This window comes from Drosophila mauritiana, chromosome X (genome assembly GCF_004382145.1).
Source record: "Drosophila mauritiana strain mau12 chromosome X, ASM438214v1, whole genome shotgun sequence".
Lineage (NCBI taxonomy): Eukaryota > Metazoa > Arthropoda > Insecta > Diptera > Drosophilidae > Drosophila > Drosophila mauritiana.
Window position 1 is genome coordinate 3,957,244 of NC_046672.1, and position 19,513 is coordinate 3,976,756.

The following is a 19,513-nucleotide window of genomic DNA, read 5'->3' on the forward strand; positions in this document are numbered from 1 at the left end:
GGGCAGTGCTGCGCAGCGTCGCATCGCCTTTTCAAAGTGCTGCACAACACAACAACAATTCCAAAGAGTTTTTCAATTCGGGTTCGGTATTTTTTCTCATGTGCCTACTGTGCTATTAAGCAATTTCGCCCGCTTACAGACAGCTGTAACATATTAAGCACAACCGTTCGACTCAAATGCAGTTGCTAGAACTTGAGTGCGCGGTTATGTGCTCCCTTCTTTTCAGTTGCCAAACCAAAAAATAAAAACGCTGAGAAGGTCAGAGAAATGTACACAGGCGTAAATTTGTGTGCGTGTGTGTGGGTGCGTACATCCGTGTGCGCTCGTGTGAGTGCGCAGAAAGTTATACAGCTGTCATCGACTGGCGTATTTATCAATAAATGACTACTGCGATCAGCGAAAAACTTCAGTTACTGGGTAATTGTGACCACAACTTCTGGACAACTGTGCCGCAGTGCCCCAATGCTGACGAGCTGAGACGGAAATTGGTGAAAAAGCTGTGTCAAAATGACGTGTTTTGCGATAGTGTTGCCACTGACAACAGCCGCAGGGCTGCCAACTCGATGGTCATTTTCCACTAATTAGTTGCAAAACGGGCAAGCAATCTCGTGTTGATTAGTAGATGCAAGCCTAGAGCAAACGCCGATTTAGCAACCTAAACGACTTGCCCCTTAATGCAACAAACAGCATTTGTCAACCCTGGCACGCAGCGCAGTTAGCAACACTGCTTGTTAGCCAAAAAAAAAAATGAATATGGAAAGAGACCAGTGCTTGTTAAAGAAATTCAAAGTCAGTGGGCCGCAAGGGGTCGCCAAAGACTAAACAGACGCACCTGCCACCACCCACCGCCCCTTGTCGCTCGTCCGCATGACCAGAACAACAACAAATGCTGCAAAACACTCAGTCAGTGGTCCAATGTCTCAGTTTCAGTTTTAGTCTCAGCTTCATCCCCATTTCCCAATCAATTGCAGATATCCGTGCGCACACATTTCCGTATTCCGGTCTGTTTGCGAGCAATCCGCATCTCCGTGCCCAGGAACCTACGTAAATGCCGCTGGCAAGGTTTGAGCCGGAGGAGAGCCACTGACGACAGGCCTGTCAAGTGCAGCAGGATTCCAAACTGATACGCAATAGGTGGGCTCCCCTGTGCCTCAAGCCGTCTGGAAGTCGGGAGAAATCGGTAGGAATCGGCGGAACAGCCTGCAGAGCACTTGCAGTCGCGGTGGCAACCACACGGCGGCTGGGCAGCTGGGCTACCTAAAAACATCGCGAAGAGAAGAAACAGTTTGTAAGCAGTTAATGGAAATACGAAATATACCCGTTTACTAAAACAAACTCCCACCACCCCCCAACAGATTCGAGGAATTCGAATGGCATTTGTTTTTCTCCTTCGTTGCATGCCACCAAACGAAAGAAGATGAACAATGAACAAGCGCCGTCATCATCGGACACACCGGCGGATCGTGTGGCATCTGGTGGAGCAGCTGCCAAATTGCCAACGATCATACCGGACACGCCCATCGTCTCTATTGCCGCTGGCACGATGAGCGAGAGCACCACGACGACCACCGTCACCAAAACGACGCCGACGCCGTTCCCACAGGAGCAGCTCATGACCATGATGTCAGACCATGTGGCCAAGGCGGACGCGCAGCTTGACGAGGCCTGTAGGAACCAGGGCGCCAAAGACGAGGACAGCCAAGGAGCGTCACCAGTGGCTGCCAACCATGTAGCCACCAGCGGCAGTAGCAGCAGCGGTAGTGACCCCAAGAAGTCATCATCCCCTAGTAGTAGCCATAGCACTGGTAACCACGACGCTACGGCAGACGCCGCCAAATGCTCTGCAGCAGAAGCAGCAGCAGGCGATACGTCCTTCTCGCAGGTCTTTGCCATGCTGAAGGATTCGCCCAGCGCTGAACTGTCGCGACCAAACCGCAGGGTTCTCCAGTACGGGGCCACTGCCAAGGGCAAGACCCAGGACGATCAGAATGTCGGCAAGCGACAGAAGAAGAAAAAGGTAAGTGCACTCTGGCTGAGTTGCATCTTAAGGTGGAAATATAGTGCATGTTAAGCAGAAAACGAGTTAAGTTATTTGTTTTATTAAGAAAAAGGTATCGTTATGTTACTCGCAAAATTTCACATTTGTGTGCGTCCTGGAGTTATGAGGCTCTATGGGGTTCGGACTTTCATATCTTAGTTATAAATGGGCAGGCTTGAATAGAGCTCTACCAGGGCGACTAAGTTGAGAAACAACTAAAGAAACGTTAACTTTGAAATTAATTTCGATTTCAGGTGGAGTTACAGTATTACCACCAAAACGATAGTGTATATAAATTAGACATCAATATTGCTTAAAACTAAACTAAACTAGAAACTAAAATAGATTCTTACGCTTGCGGACCATTAACGTTGTTCGAAAATGATTTTCTGACTAAGAAAATGCCGAAATCCCCTTAAAACACGACCTTTGGAAACACATTTAGGATGCCGACTACTCCGACTACTACGACTGGCTATAAAACACTGTTTTATCGAAAGCCAAATTTGATTCAAAAAGAAAGAATAAATATTGCCACACCAATTGCATCTCCCTAATGAACACATACAAACATACATGTATGCGAATAGAAGCCAAAGTACCGTTTACGAAGTTAAGGGCAAAGGAATTCGAAATATAAGCATACGGTCATCTCGTTCTGGCCAACTGGGATTGTGGCTGTCTAAATAGTGCCGTTACATTTGACCCGATCAAGTGTTCGCGCACACAGGAACTTCGATTTCTGATCACAGTCGGTTTTTGACCAGCGTCGATAATTATTAAAATCAAGACCACGAATCGGGCAGGCAGAAGGAACGGATAAAACCGCAAAGCGTTTGTTTATCTAATAACAGCATTGGCGACATCCGTGGCATTAACCACAAAAACTTCTCGTCTGTTCCCGTTAGATTTCAGTTATTGTTTTTTTTTTTCTGTTTTCTTGTGTTCGTGTGCAACACCATAAAGTACATTTGTGTGTGCGTATGTACAGCATTTATTTACTAGAACCGTGTGCCATTTAATACTTCTATTACTCTGCGGTCGGTACTTCATCAGTTCGCATAAGGAACTCGGAAGGGCATGTGTTTGGAATAAGTGGAGCTGAGAATTCTTTTGATTTTTTTTAGGTTAAGTCGCGGCGATTAATGTTTTACACGCATATGAGTTCGTGTTGGTGTCCGAAAAAATCGCAAAACTAATTGCCGAATATGTTCTTTGACGCTTTTGCAGACAAAGTACGATACCTGGGAAGATAGTGATTTTAATGATTTGGACGACGCATCATTGAAGAAACTTCTCGAAGAGGCCTACTGGTATCGAAATCCTGGCGATAGGAAGAACAAGAGCGAGCGATTTCTGGTAAGTTTTGGCTCATGTATGTGCAACATGTATATGTGTGTATAAATATTTCTGCTTCACGTCTTTTACGCCTGCAGCAAATGCTAAAAAAGGCTGAGTACGACGAAGAGATCTCTTATCGTGCCATTAAATCCTGCCTCACAATCAACCCATCCGCACTAACGTCCAGTGCAACAGGCTCGAGCGGCGGGAGCAGCAGCAGTGCAGGGCACAACAGCAGCTATAACTCCACCAATCATCGGTCAACGGATCCCGGCCAGCGGCACAAGCAGGGCGGCTCCCTGCAGGATCTCGTTGAGGCGGCGCACCGCAGCGAACTGGCCACAACCTCGGCAGCGGCGGCGGCAGCAGCGACAGCGGCAGCAACCCAACGTTTCAACTGTGATTACCAGCTGAGTGGCCGCTCCAATCGCCGACAGCAGCAGCAGCAACAGCAGCACAACCAAAACGCCACCTCCTCCGCATCCGCATCCAAAAAGATCAAGAATTTAAACGTCTCGGGCCGGCAGCGCGAAGGAGGCAGCCTGCCCAGCAGTGTTAACTTTGAGCCGGCATCGTCTGCCATGGAAGCCAAGCAGAATAAGCAGCAGGCTCAGCCTTCGACGGAAGCTGCAGGGGGCTCGTTTTCGGGATCGGTTGGTAACAAGCACCACTACCGCAGCAGCACCGGCAGTTGCAGCAGCCTGTTAACTCAATCATCCGACGCTGAGGCAAGCAATCAGTTTGACTTGGACGTGGACGTGGACGATGCGACGGGTGTCGGTGCCAGGGCCGTTGTCGGTGCCAGCGACGTCCAAGACGACAACATCTTAGGGGTAAGCGATGCTAAGTAGATCGACTAACGGACGAGTTTGTAAGAGACAAACTTCTTGCATCGACCTATACTCTGACCTTTAAAATTTGACGTGATTTTGGGATCCATGCAGATGGGGCTGTGTACATATCATACATTGCTAATTCTCCTGCTTTCCATTTCATGTATAGCAATTGGATCCTCAGAACCCATCGATGAAGTTTCTGATTGACGCCCTAAACGACAAGCCATTAGAGGCCAGGTACACCGGTGCCGGCAAAAAGTTCCTAATCGACGACCGGTTGCATTTTTCCGTCCTGGAGCTCTCTGCCAGGAGGAAGCTGCAGCAGCAGGCACAATACCTGGCCGCCCTCACCGGACAATTTGGTCTCGGCCTGGAGGAGGAGAAGCGCAAGGTAGAGGCCGGCTACGTGTCGCTCAACGACAACTACACGGCGTGCTCCTCAGTTTACGGCGGCGGTGCAGGTTCACCAGCTGCCGTGGAGGGCAGCAAGCCCTCTACCTCCTCCTCGGCCGTGTCTGGCGGTGGCAACTGCTCTGACTCACTGTCTACCGATCTGCGGCCTGCGAAGATTGGACGCATGGTCCCCGCCGCAGCGGCAGTGGCAGCTGCGCCAATGGGTGGCAAGACGACTACGGTGAGTAAACATAAGGGTTACAATTACAGGTCTTTCGACTGCTAATACAAACTCCGAGAATTCGAATGTTTACATCATAATCCTTTGTTTTTTGTTATTTTATTACAGCGACAGCTAGACGAGAATGGAAATGCATTGGGCGATGGCTTCGGGGGTAGTGCAGCCAGTGGAGCCAGTGGCGCCAGTGGCTCCAGTGGCGCCAGTGCTGTCGACAGCAGTAGCAACGGCAACGGTAACGGAAACCAGTTCACAGCTCTAATAACCACCACGGTGGGATCCAGTGTACCCACCTCTACTGTCGCTCACCGTCAGAATAGCGTCTCCACGCTGCTCTCAACGGGAACCAACACTACAACAACGGCCATGGCAGCGGCGGCGGTGGCTGCATCCTACAGCCAGTTGCAACAGGCACCGGTCGGAGGCGCGGTTGGAGCGGTTTCTGGGATCGGCATTGGCATGCAGCAGCCCACCAAGCAGAAGGCGAAGAAGAAGTCGCAGCAGGAGCGCAACACCACCACCGTCGATGTGGAGTCGGTTGCCGGCTATAGGGGCAATGATCCTGTTGAGCAGCTCGTCAAGTACATTGAAAACGATGTCAACGGTGGCGGAAACAGTGCCGCTGGACAGCGCAAGAAGGAGCGCAAGAAGCAAAACAAGCTTAAGAAAAGCAACTCGTTGGAGGAGCTGCGCACATGCTCAAAAATGGAGGTGGACGATCTGAAGCGCCAGTCGGCGACCACGGAGATGATGCGCCAGAAGAAGGGCACGAACAATACGTCCTCGGGCGGATCGTCGTCGACGGCCTCTGGTTCCTCAAATAGTGGCAAGCACAACTCGGCATCCGTGGCGGATATTAACAAAAACTGCAACAAGGAGCAGCAACAGCAGTCGACGCCGACGGTGCAAGTGCGCAACAGCAACAATCCAGGAACGCAGCAGCGGAAGGGCGAGCGTCGGTCCTGGGGCACCGAGGAGTTGCAGTACCTGGGTGACCACCAGGAAATGTCCGCTGCCTGGTCGGAGCTGGAGACTGTGGGCCAAAAGCAGCTGCCGCTGGCGCTGCCCGCCTTGTCGCGCATGTCCGAACTGGATGCCTTGAATACCGTCTTGTCGGAGACCGCTGAGTTCCATGTGGTTACCAAGAAGAAGAAACCAAAGAAGCAGCGTGCTGTTACCATGGACGATGCGGCCGTGGCTGCAGCTGCCGTCACGGGCGGCAATTTACAGCGCATGCAGCAGATCACCAAGTCCGCGTCCTCCAACATTATGTCCCAGCGGATGCACTACTATACTACGTACAACAGCAACAATGGTGGAGGCAGTGTCAACTATAAGCAACAGCAGCAACAGAGCCAACAGTACCAGGAGAACTACCAGGTGCCACAGGGGCAGCACCACCATCACCACCACCATCATCACCACCATCATCACCATCACAGCGGCTCGGCGGTTTCGAATCAGGTGGATAGCTCACGGCGCAAGTCTACGTCGTCTATGCCGCCATCGGAGAAATCTGACTCCAGTGATCTCGACTCGGTCCACTCCCTGCCCATCCAGACGGGTAAGAAGAAGAGCCTTGGCGGTGGCAACAACAAACAACGGGGGGCGCCGGCAGCCAGTCAACGCCAGGCCAAGCAAAACAACAATGCTGCAGCCCCCATTTCGTATGCGGATATCGCCCGGAACAAGCAGGAGGCTCTAAACAATGCCACGGCCAGCGACACCGAGTTGGAGCTGGGCGACAAGATGCAGAGCAAGAGTGGCGGCAAATCCAAGTTGCGGCCCGATTTCCCGGAGCTGCCAGGTGCTGTTACGACAGGGGCTGCATGTGGAGGTGCAGCCAATCAGGCGACGGTTGTCAGCAACCAAAATACGCCACCATCCTCGTCCAGTTCTATCAGTTATTCGCAGAGTCTCAATGCAACGCCGCCCAGCAGCAGCAGCGATGCGGAGTCCACCAACTCGCCGGAGCTGCTGGCGCAGGTGCAGATACCGGCTTACAGCATGGTCACGCCAACCCTAACAGCCTCCATGATCAGCAGTGTCAGCAGTTCTGCCGCCAGCACCTCTTCCACATCCTGCTCACCGCCAGCTCTGCAGAAATCCAAGAGCGTGGAGCACGACACCAGCTACAGCTGCAACAGCAGCAACTTGGATCAACAGTATCCGGCACTAGAAAAGACCGTCAAGCGGCATAGCACCAACAACGTGTCTGTGGCCGTCGCAGCCTCCACCTCGGCATCGGTGTCCTCCTCGTTGTACAACTTTGCAGCGGCAGCCAAGCAGGCAGATAACGCCCATTCTGTCGTATCACCGTCAGCAGCTGTAACAACTACCTCATCCGTAGTCGCAGCCTCAGCTCCAGCTACAGCACCAGCTACAGCTTCAGCTCCAGCTCTAGCTTCAGCTACAGCTACAGTTACAGCTCCAGCTGTAGTTACAGTTCCTTGTTATTCCTCATCCTCGACACACGGCTCGACTCAAACTTCCTCTTCTACTTCTATAGCAGCTTTACCCTCGAGCAAGGCCAAGACCAAGCCAAAGGAGCTATCTCCCAGCAGGAGTTGCAGCAAGAAGTCAACGAAGCCTAGTCAAGACGTGCCGTCAATCAGTCTGTCCATTTCCACCACGCCGAAGGCGACCACCAGCACCAGCACTACTACTACACAAAAGACCACGGCTGCCACGCAGACCGAGGGAGCCAAGAAGCTGATCAGCGGGATCCACAAGCTGCCCAGTAGCAGTTGCATTGCCAAGGGAGCCGGAGCCGTTTTGGAGGCCACCGCAGCCAGGCGTGCTGTGATCATACTCAACGATGATCGCGAAGCAGGCAGGAGCAACAATGAGTTCATATTCGGCGATTTCAACGAGGATGAGCTAAAGCTCTTCGACGACAACTTGGATGAGGAGGAGGAGGGCCAGCACAAGCAGTCTTCAAACAAGAAACAGCAAACTGAGGCGGAATCTGATGTAACCCAAGATGACACCGAAGACGTGGACCAAGATCTGGACAAGGAACTGGAATGCCTGGGACGACGACCAGAGAAGAAGCAAGAGCGACAGCAGGATGTCAGCGCCAGCAGCGATCAGCATCTGAATGATTCTGGTGCGGCTTCGGATGCAGTCAACAGCTCAGCCAGCATTGACATGCTCTCAATTTCTGCAGAGGCGGCACAATCGTCACCTAATGCGGGGGCAACCGCTACCTCATCCAGCGTCGCCAGTCCCATTAACTCGTCCACGCCCTCGGGTGCTTCGTCCGCATCGGCGAGCACTTCCACCTCATCGTCCTCGGTCTCGATTTCATCATCGTCGGGCGGCAACGGCGCCGCTTGTCTGGCGTCCGTTTCCGGTATGCTTGGTGGAGTGGCCAATCAGTCGGGGGACAGCGGCATCTATGCTGCCGCCAACACGTCTATTAAGGAGCACGTTAACAATTTCCTAAGCAAGGCCAGCAGCAGCGAGGAGACGCTGCCGAGTCCCAACTCCATATCGATGCAACAGCTGGAAACATGCAACGACATCGAGGCGGCCATCATAGCCGCAGCCCGTGCTGCCGCTGCTGCCCGGAGCACCAGCTGCAGTCGCAGCAACTCTCAGGAGCAGGACGCCTTGCAGCCGCAGGTCAAGACCAAGGCGACTCCCAATCCCAATCCGGAGGCGAAAATGGTTCTGCCTGTGTTTGTGACCTACAACAACAACGACGACGACGAAGACGAGGAGGAGGACGACGAGAGCCTGCAGGAACTGAGCTTCATGGCCGATCTTAAGGCGGATGCAGCCACGGAGGATATTTCAATGCAGCCGCCACCGCCACCGCCTTCATGTCCGGCGATGATGACCAACACGGAACTAATCGTCGACTACATCGCCAAGAGTGAGTATTCGGGTTGGGGTTTTCTTATTTCTTTTCTTTTTTTATTCACACACCTTTGCGAACATCAACTATTGCCTCATTATTAACATATCGTTGTGCACTTTTGCAGCCTGGAATGCCATTTCCAACAGTAAGTACGTAACGTACTACAACGAGCAAGAGCGGGAGCAGGAGACCTAGAAACCACACAAACAGCAATCGCTGCAGCGTCAGCGAAATCGAAATCAGCAACATCGGCGTCAATCACAATAGCAACGTCAGCAATATCGGCAGCAATCTAACGAGAGCATCCAACGTCGGCTGAAATTAGGAGAGCAGATTAGTTGGAATAGGGTGTTCTAAAAGTTTAAACGTTTTTTTTTTTTGCTAATCCATCGTTTTTATATATACCAATATCGTACACACACTATATATTATTGCAATAACGATACGCTTTAATGCTAATTAATTTAACGAGTCGATAGGCGAACTATTGATTTACTTTGGCAAGCGCTGCAGCCGTGGATCAGGGTAGACATCTAACCGATGGGGTCAGCGTTGTCAAGGAGTATCATCAGGTGTTTGTATTTCCAGTGTGAGTGCATGCGTGTGCCTGAGCCTAGGAGTATAGGATCCTGTCGGCTCGGGTTCCGGTGCCGCATGCCCAATAGGTTAACTATTGAAGAAGGGATTTAATAGAGAAGAAGAGCGTTAAGCTGTGAATTAGAAGGAAATCATAACTAAATCAAGTGAACTTACGAAAGCTTCAAGTGAATATTTATTTAACATAAGTTGACCGAGATTTAAACGTTTTTTTTTTGTCGCCTCAGGATGCGATGGTCAGATAGTGATGTTCAATCAAGCATTTGGATTTGCTTTTGTTAATTTACAACCTTCTGGATCCCGAAAACGCAACGTTTTACCATTACTATTACTATTATTGTACTTTAATAATTATTATACAATTATTCAAACGTTTTTTCGTCATTGTTTCATATGCCCAATTTTTGGGCGCATTGTTGGAGGAAATCCTAATCCTAGATATTAGACCGAGTCAACGTCGCGTGTACATAGTGGACCAGAAGTCGTGTAGGCAGTTCGATCTCTGTGTTATGGATTAGTAGAAACAGAACAAAACAGAACAGAATAATAGAACAGAGCAAAACAGAAAGCCCCACGGAAGATATTTGATATGTGTGTATGATAACGACTATTTAAAGTAAACTATGTAAGGCCGCTTCTTTGCTCCGGCTAGCCATAAATAAGCCTCAAGAGGAGAGTATGTTACCGAATAACCGAATGCAAACAGAGAACCACAAAATACCGGCAAAAACACTATAATGCACTTACGAAAAATGCCGCCGTTTAGCTGGGAGAGCCTCAGAAGGTCTCTCCGAGGGTATAGAAGTATAGATATCGTAACTATTTAAACAAGAATTAAGTTAAAAGTAACAAACACGAAAAAGTTCGGTAGAAAGAGAAATGAATTGGAGTCGAAGGTGGATACGGAGTAACAAACAAACAATAAGCGTTAAGTGAACTCGTAAGTATAAAAAGCGCAACTAAATTGCTATCAATAGGAATATACATTATATACGTGGATCTATTAACGTAACTTTTTTTTAAAAAACGCAAACGTTAACCGATTTTAAACGTTAACCGTTTAAAATCGAGTATGTAACAGCAGGTAGCAGTTAGGTGAACAAAAGTCGGAATAAAATTACGGAAATAAATCATTAATTTAAAGTATCTAAAGTACGAATCGAGAAAGCCTATTTAAAGCTAATCATTAAAACATTTAGAAGTCCCATTTGGAATGCCCAGGGAGTGGGCATGTCCGAATAAACAGAACAAACATTGCGAAATGTTTTTAGATATATGTGAAACTGTTTTGCTTCAATTGCTGTATATTTTGAAAATAAAACTTAAGTAATATGCCGAAAAGCGGGACATGTATTCAACACCACTCAACCCCGAGTCCTGACCCCTTGACCCTCTAAAAATCCGCATGCAACACTCGGCCAGAGCTGTTGCTGTGCTGCTCTAAACCATGTTAGCCATCCGCAGCAGAATCAAAAGTCAGAGCAGGAGAATTTTAACTGAGTTGCTAGGAGGACGACGATATGAATATGAAATATATGAAATATTTGTATCTCTACCACACACATTAAGGAAACACACACTAGTTTACAAATTTGGCCTTTTGGCGGTTACCCTAAAGAGCGTTAAATTTTCTAATTAATTGGAGGCTGCTGAAAGCGAATGTGTATCCGAACCCAGCTTACTATAGGTTTATCATACGAATATTAATACCAACCTGCGAATGGAATAACCTGTCTTAAATTGTTTAGTGAATTGTATTTCAAACAAATTATTTAAATATTACGTGTTTTATGGTCGACTGGTTATTATGGTATACCCGTTAATCGTATAGTAAAAGGGTATAATAGATTCGTTGTAACAGGCAGAAGGAAACGTTTCCGACCACATAAAGTATATATATTCTTGATCAGGATCAATAGCCGAGTCGACCTAGCCATGTCCGTCTGTCCGTATGAACGCCGATATCTCAGGAACTATAAAACCTAGAAGGTCGAGATTCAGCATACAGATTCTAGACATAGACTCAGCATAAGTTGTTGCCAATGCTGCCACGCCCACTCTAACGCCCACATACAGCACAAAACTGTCACACCCACACTTATAAACAATTTATTAATGTTTTAATTTATTCCCCAATATCTATCGATATACCAGAAAAATTATGAAATTTCGCGTTCGCATTCAAACTAGCTGAGTAACGGGTATGTGATGGTTGGGGAACTCGACTATAGCATTCTCTCTTGTTTTTCGCCAGTAAACATTACTTCCTTTCACATCCAACGCTCTTTTCGAAAATATCAAATCAGTTTCCTGTTCTATTTAGAATACACATGTTTAATTTCAGCAAACTCAAATTAGTCTAAGAAACGTGTTTTAAAGACGTACATCTTTCGTGTAAACTAGTGTTATATATGTACAACCACTAAGTCAAACTAAGCCAATGTACACTGCAACAATTTTAGACAATTGAGAACTAACGAGGAACAGAAACAAGATACACAAAACCGAATATATGAGGGTATGGAAAACAAAATGAAATTAAATTATACGCTAGGCCAGTAATTGAACATAATACTGAAATATTATAAATTACTTATAAACAAACAGAAAAAAAAAACACAAAAAAAAGTTTCTTATGTGTGTATTTATGTAATATATATATTGTAGTTGTGTGTATGTGTATATAAATAGTAAATTGTGACTCGAGACAAAGAAAATCACAGAGGCATACGAAGAAGGATCAGTCAGGATAATCGGACATTCATTTTCCCCGCTTATAGTAAACCGCCTTTTTCGTAAGACGAGGGTGGCTCGAGCTTGGAGTTTGTAGGTCGAGGCATCGGCCAACAGACCAAAACTAGGATTGTTTGTTTTAGTTTGGCCTTTTGTTTTTACGTAGCTAGCGTATTGTTCAATTTATCGGATATTAGATATCGGAGTAATCGCTCGAGTTGCGTACAGTCAGTTCAGTCTGCATTATTTCCGTCTTGCGTGCACTTGTTGAGTTTGAAATACAAAATAACAATAATTGGGAACGGAGTGGAGTGGCGAGAATTGAAGCAGCAGAGAGCACAGTGGGAACTATAATCATAGATATACATACATGTAACAAAGTCTACGACTAAGTCTATTTACTACTGATGAACCTACTAAGTAACCCCCTGATTCCCGATTCCCCAAAATTCCAACCCATCCCTATATATAACTTATACATACCAATATTTGTACATGCGAAACAAGCGAAAGGCTTTAGAATTTAATCGTAATGGTCCGAAGCAAAAGCAGCAACTGAATGGGAAACCGAAATTTAATTTATAATTTGTTTAAATTATCGTATACTGGAGAGAAGTGTATTTCTGTGGAGAATCGAAATAAAATTTAACAAAAAAAGAAAACAGCTGCATTCGATTTACAATGAAGTTCGGGGTTTGGGTACACATAGGTATTGCAGGTTTAAGTGTTGATGAATTGAGCTGATCTACCCCTTGGGCACCGGCAGAAGGCAACTGGAGGTCATCATCTAGCGGAAATGCGACCAGCGTGTTAGAAATTAAGCTATTATTATTATTATATTATTTATTTATTATTATTATTAAGACATACGATATTATTTATCTAATATAAGTGAATAAAATATTAAAAACGAAAAAAATATGTGAGTTTTTATTTTATTTCAGGTGTCTGCTGGAAACAAAATGAGCTTTGGTCACTTCCTGGCATTTCTGTTTGCCTGGTGCATGGGATAGGTTTTTCACCGATTTGTACTTCAAAATGAGGCCTGACTTCCGCGGTTTTGGGTTGATTTCCCATTTTTTCGCACCAGGCGATCATAATTAGCAGAAGGTGTCTGCTGGGAACAAAATGAGCGTTAGTCACTTCCTGGCATTTCTGTTTGCCTGGTGCATGGGATAGGTTTTTCACCGATTTGTACTTCAAAATAAGGCTTGACTTTCGCAGTTTTGGGTTGATTTCCCATTTTTTCGCACCAGGCGATCATAGTTAGCAGAAGGTGTCTGCTGGGAACAAAATGAGCGTTAGTCACTTCCTGGCATTTCTGTTTGCCTGGTGCATGGGATAGGTTTTTCACCGATTTGTACTTCAAAATGAGGCCTGACTTCCGCGGTTTTGGGTTGATTTCCCATTTTTTCGCACCAGGCGATCATAATTAGCAGAAGGTGTCTGCTGGGAACAAAATGAGCGTTAGTCACTTCCTGGCATTTCTGTTTGCCTGGTGCATGGGATAGGTTTTTCACCGATTTGTACTTCAAAATGAGGCCTGACTTTCGCGGTTTTGGGTTGATTTCCCATTTTTTCGCACCAGGCGATCATAATTAGCAGAAGATGTCTGCTGGGAACAAAATGAGCGTTAGTCACATCCTGGCATTTCTCTTTGCCTGGTGCATGCGATCGGATCTTACCCAATTTGTTGGCCAAATTGGGAGATTCTAGGTTTCAGACACTGAATGTCAGGAGTAGACTTTGCAGAATTTGAAATTCAACAGATAATATAATAATAAAATATAATAATAATATAATGATAAAACACGGTAAAAGTTGTCTGTTTTGTTTTTATTCTTAAAATATAGTATACATTTCCTATAATAAACCTTAAGTGTAACGATACTGGAGATGAAGAATATCGATAGTTGCCCGGGTTTGATGGTGCGACCGTTCGTTCCGCTAGCATGTCGTTATTTAGGCACACACAGGTCGCCGATTTGTTTGTTTTAACAAAATTGGGTTTTTACCAACTGCCGCAGGATGTCGGAGGTCCGCATTCGCCCGCGCCAGGTCCTCATCCTGATCATCGTCTTCCTCGTGGTGCTGATGATGGTGCACCGAAACGGGAAGCGCACATGTCAGGGTCCAGAATACCTCCAGGCCATGTTCGTCCAGGGCGACACGTTACCCACGATTTACGCCGTAACGCCAACGTATCCACGGCCCGCCCAGAAAGCCGAGCTAACCAGGTAGAGTAAATCATAAACATACCTCTAAGTAACGCCCCGTATTCCAACAGACTATCTCACCTCTTTATGCTGCTGCCGCACCTGCATTGGATCATTGTGGAGGATACGAACGCCACCACTCCGCTGGTCAGAAACCTTTTGGATAGAGCCGGCCTGGAGAAGCGTTCCACGTTGCTGAACATCAAGACGCCATCGGAGTTCAAGCTGAAGGGCAAGGACCCCAACTGGATTAAGCCACGAGGCGTGGAGCAAAGAAATCTGGCTTTGGCCTGGTTGAGGAACCATGTCGACGTCGATCGGCACTCCATAGTGTTCTTCATGGACGATGACAACTCCTACTCCACGGAACTGTTCGCCGAGATGAGCAAAATCGAAAGGGGTCGCGTGGGCGTCTGGCCGGTGGGTTTGGTCGGCGGTCTGATGGTGGAGCGACCCCTGCTTACTGAGGATGGCACCAAGGTGAACGGATTCAATGCCGCTTGGCGACCGGAAAGGCCATTCCCCATCGACATGGCCGCCTTCGCCATCAGCATGGATCTCTTCATCCGGAATCCGCAGGCCACGTTCTCGTACGAGGTGCAAAGAGGCTATCAGGAGAGCGAGATCCTGAGGCATCTGACCACCAGGGATCAGCTGCAGCCACTGGCCAATAGGTGCACGGATGTACTCGTCTGGCACACGCGCACTGAGAAGACCAAACTAGCCGCCGAGGAGGCGCTCCTGAAGAAGGGCCAGCGATCCGATGGCGGCATGGAGGTCTAACCCGGGACCCACTTGTATATATAGCAAACTATCATCCTAGTGAATTTACTTAATGTGTTCCGTCTCCTCATAGTCTAGCCCAATTTATTTAATACTTTTTACTTCATTTTTTCTATATATTTTATAAAAATACGGTGTAGGCAAACATTTTGATGATTTAACCAGACATTTTCGGATTGAAACCAAATGAGATTTTTTCTAACTATGGTACACCGCGTAGTTGCGCAAATTTTAGATATGAAAACACTACTAGTTGTACAATGCTCAAAGAAAAGTTGTATCATATCTTCGTAAGATAGTACCTAGTCTATCTGCACGAAGGATATTATTTTAACCCAAATGAATTCTAATTCTTTGTATTTGTTGTACCTAAGCTATAAGAACGCTTTAAGTTGCCCCATTGTATTGTATATACGCCTATAGGTTTCGCAAAACTGTAGGAGATAGTTACGTTAGAAATATAAGCTTCCCCTGTGTGCCTCCCAATTGATGCAAATAAAATTGGTAGTGTTATCGAAACCTATTTCAAAAAATGTTGTTTCATTGACAAGGGATTGGGTCAATACTGGTTTATTATTACCGCCAAATGGGAATTGAAACTACATCGATTGGAATTATAGTACAGTAAATAAGATTTATTTCCCCCGTTTCAGTTTCAGTGTATAATTTTTCATCAATTTTGTTTAGTTCATATAAAAAGCTACACTCTGCCGCCGAACGAAGCTGCGTTCGGTTTCTTGCAAACATATTTCATATGCTCGAATGACCAGCAGTTTTTCAAACAATCGCATCCAAATTTAAATGTATATAGCCTCCTGTAATCTCGACTTGGGTTCGCTTCGTGGGTTATTCAATAGGTCGTTCATAGAGTATCGTGTATATTTATAGGTAAAAAGCTCTGACAAGGCGCTTGACTTAATTGGCAACAGAAGGTACAAAGCTCATAGGCAAAGAACTGAAAAGTGGGGGATCTCAGCGTTTTCAGGGATTTTTACGGCTATCAAATAAAAATGCGTTAACGTACATACATACATTCAGATCAGCGTGATAACATATACGTAGTTCGCTTTTGCTTTTGGTTTTGTTTTTTTTTTTTATTTTGTATTATCTGTTTCGTGTAGAAAAAAAAACTTACGAGTAACTTTAAATACATGTACATACATATATATATTTTTTTAGATTTATATATCCGTTAGATTAATGCGTTTCAGATCTCTTAACTACAATTTGTTTAATTTTTACATACATAAGAAAATACTTTTAACACAAAACTGAGCGATTTGCAGTTGTTCGATGGAAGTGGGATGAAAGGTTATGATAGGTCGTTAATGTTTGGCAATCTCGTAGTTCTCGAATAATTCTATAACTTAGCATAGATTCTCTCATCAAGATTGATCTTGTGTGCCATGAACCGGATGCGGTGGTTCGGGATGCTTATTTCCGTTGTTCAAGCAGCTAAGCAGTTTGTAAACATTTTCAAATATTCAATTTCTTCAACATTAATGTACATTGAGCATTATTCAATAAGTGCCGTCTGTGGGTTACACTTTCTGGTGGTTAAGTATACGAATTAGCAGTAGGAAACCAAGGATTTCGATATCAACTAAGTATGTTATTCAAGTCCATTCTTTTGCTGTTCTTCCTCTAATCTATCCAATGTCATGGTTTTGTGGAAAGAAATGCTCGCAAGTCTTTTGTTTAGCGTTTTAAGTACTACGAATTGGTGGGGGATGATGATCAGGATCAGGGGCAAACTTAATGTTAAAACTTATTTATGGCATGTTTAAGTTAGTTATACTAAAGAAATCGGTCTCATTCCTTGCGGCTTACATGCATAAATCCCTCCTCTGCGCTTTAGCTGCTAAATAATTGTAATTTTTTGTTTGTAAGGCATTAATTTAAGATTTCTTTCTTGCATACATTCATATATATATAACTTAGGCTAGGTCCTTTCATTTTATCTCTTGCATATTCATTTACTTCTCCAGCTTGGTTCATCGTTATTTGTAATTTCTTGTGTTCATTTGTGACTTTTTTTGGACTAAGGAAAAACAAAGCAAATGCAGCGATATAAAATACTTGTTTAAACTAGCAAATGAAGCGACATTGAGTTATTATTTCTTTCTTCTTCTTCGTATGCTTGCTTGCTGGTTTTTCGAGCTTAATGTGCTATGTTTTAGATGTTAGATGTTGTTAAGATATCGTATGCGTTATAGTAAGACATTTAGTAAGATTTACGCTGTGTACGAAAGTAAATTAAAACCAACTTAGTGTGCCAATCGATCGATATTCAAGTGCTCTTCCCCCAGCTTTGGCTTTGGCTTGTTCTCGCTTGATCATCATACATATATGTGTATTTCCATATATCTTCCCTCCTCTTTGTTTTGTGCACATTGCGGTCGGACTGTGGAGTTCCAGGACAAGGTGGATACCCTCTTACACCGCCGAGTTCTTCCCGATTATCTCGCCACTGCGTGAGTGCACGAATCGCCCGTCGAACTCGATGGTCGAGTTCTGTTTGATGCTGCCTGTTGGCGTGCGGAGCGGCTCCTTCTCGTCCCTGCGAAGTTAGAATTGGTTAGTTGTCACTTGGAGTTTCAGTCTCAATTTCTACTGCACGCATGCCAGCTACTCATGCATTCCAAACTAACTTTGCTCTAGAGTATGACACTTATGTATCTGGTACAATTTCAAGCTGAAGTTGCATTGCAGGCTAATGATTAATGTTTCAAAATAAAGCTAATTAAAATCATCAAATGAACTCCTGTGTCATACGCTGAGGTAACTCTAGCTATAGTTTAATGGCATGCAGTGCTGGCTGAAGATGACTTATGAGGTATCTTTGACAGGATATAGTAGGTGATGGCAGTTATCGAGAGGAAGAAATACAATATGCAACAGGGATGCACAGATGCAGAGATGCAGACCAAGCGGCGGCGGAAAGAAAGAAATGCAAAATGCAAGCGCGAAGGTAACGGAAACGGAAATGAAAATAGAAACAGAATCGAAAACGGATACGGTAGCGGAAGTCGGGGTACGTACAATGGCGTGCTCATGGGCGAACCGCCCAGTTTGACGGGCGGCGGCAGTGGCAACGGCGACGGCGGTGGCTCCTTTACCAGCTGGCCACTGCAATAAGGTAGCGGAAAACGCCAACCGTAAAGACTGCTTGGTTAGATGGTTTTGGGTTGATATTGTGATTGTGGTTCGGTTTTGGTTGGATTTGGTTTGATTTAGTTTGATTTGGTTTGGTTTGTTTGGATTTGTTGGATGTGTGATTGGATGATTGGAATAATACATGATGAGGTTGATTTAGTATCGAAAAAGAGTTGAATACATAGATATGGATGTAAGTGACCAAAAATGATTAAGAAGATGAGAATATGTATGTATAATTTTAAGTGCATGGTGTTGTGTTTCTTTTACATTGATCAAATTGCTGAGAAAATAACGCGGATAAATATTTGTTTATTGAATATAACGCGCTTATTATTTTCTCAATCATAACTCTTAACTAGACATCTTAAACTTCTTTCAGCTGGGAGCAGCAGATAACTTTACTTAACACACACTTAAAACGCAACAATCTTGTACAAGTAGTCAACAAATTAAGCAAATGATTTGAAGCAAAATTGGGTGTTTCTGTGTTAACGAGTGTATAATAGGTATTTCATCTAAATTATTGACTGGGTTCGTGTTGTTCTGTTTTCGGTCTTCGGATTACATTGAATATTGCACTAAAAATTTCATGGCAAACGAAAAGTTACATAAATGGTAAACAAATTGAATGTTAAATTTTGTTAAGTCCCTCTGGACTTTCCGGACTTGGCGAATCGCTCAGACGGATATCAGGGAATTGCGATTGAACAATAAGGACTTGGGCCGCGCATAAACCCAATTGTATTCGAATTCCTGGCGAGTGTGGCTTAATATCGCAAAATAGGAGCGTGTGGGGGAAACACAAGTAGAATGCAAGAAGCATAAGGTTAAATTCGAATCCGATTCTGATTTTTAGTGCAATATTTCATTCAAAAGTTTTCCACTCAATTAAGGTAAAGAAAAAAAAAACAAATGAAAACAATAAGGTAACAGAACTAAGTGATTAGCTCAAGGTTAATTTGGCCCTTCTTCTTCCGTATGGTTCGAAAGTGGGCTTAGATCAAATAGTTCTCGGCTTTATCACTTGGTTCTGCCGGCGGTATAGATTCTACCCATCGATGGAGCTTACCTGCCCAGCTTGGCCTCGTCGTCGATTTCGGAGGGCGATCGCTTGGCCTTGCGGCACATCGTGGCCATGACGCCCATGTGGACGGTGATGCAGCAGAGGAGGTCGACCACGAACAGGAGCAGGAGGACTCCGCCGAGTGCGATGCCCACGATGGCCGCCGAGGAGAAGACCTGTCGCTCAGCCACCTGGATGACGTCAATTCCTGCATTTTTTGTAGCATATTAGAGGGGAGCAGCAGGCGGGGG

The 19,513-nt window shown here is 45.5% G+C and overlaps 3 protein-coding genes across 8 annotated transcripts in view; 2 read left to right on the forward strand and 1 right to left on the reverse strand.

The window, feature by feature from the left end:
• Positions 1-62: 62 nt before the first annotated feature.
• On the forward strand, positions 63-10,649 carry LOC117147017 (pneumococcal serine-rich repeat protein). Of its 4 annotated transcripts, none has more exons than XM_033313701.1 (8): positions 63-903; positions 972-1,288; positions 1,356-2,017; positions 3,269-3,397; positions 3,475-4,212; positions 4,382-4,849; positions 4,958-8,726; positions 8,836-10,649. In XM_033313701.1, the coding sequence occupies exons 3-8, from the start codon at positions 1,418-1,420 to the stop codon at positions 8,904-8,906; spliced, it is 5,775 nt and encodes a 1,924-aa protein (XP_033169592.1). In that variant the 5' UTR covers positions 63-903; positions 972-1,288; positions 1,356-1,417; the 3' UTR covers positions 8,907-10,649. The 4 variants fall into 4 exon arrangements, with proteins under 4 accessions (XP_033169592.1, XP_033169594.1, XP_033169595.1 ...); XM_033313703.1 differs by having other exon boundaries at positions 63-417; XM_033313704.1 differs by having other exon boundaries at positions 63-258.
• Positions 10,650-13,993: 3,344 nt separating this feature from the next.
• LOC117147739 (galactosylgalactosylxylosylprotein 3-beta-glucuronosyltransferase I) lies at positions 13,994-15,573 on the forward strand. Its single transcript, XM_033314738.1, has 2 exons — positions 13,994-14,278; positions 14,329-15,573. The coding sequence occupies exons 1-2, from the start codon at positions 14,070-14,072 to the stop codon at positions 15,038-15,040; spliced, it is 921 nt and encodes a 306-aa protein (XP_033170629.1). The 5' UTR covers positions 13,994-14,069; the 3' UTR covers positions 15,041-15,573.
• Positions 15,574-15,648: 75 nt separating this feature from the next.
• The window catches only part of LOC117147737 (fasciclin-2), a 64,840-nt gene continuing 60,975 nt past the window's right edge, over positions 15,649-19,513 (reverse strand). The window contains exons 8-10 of one of the 3 annotated variants that reach the window (XM_033314734.1): positions 19,269-19,470; positions 18,083-18,205; positions 15,649-17,600 (exon numbers count right to left, since the gene is read on the reverse strand). In XM_033314734.1, coding sequence (XP_033170625.1) covers positions 17,477-17,600; positions 18,083-18,205; positions 19,269-19,470 — 449 coding nt within the window. In that variant the 3' untranslated portion in view covers positions 15,649-17,476. The remainder of the gene's footprint in view (positions 17,601-18,082; positions 18,206-19,268; positions 19,471-19,513) is intronic. The other 2 variants (XM_033314735.1, XM_033314736.1) reach the window with 2 other exon arrangements.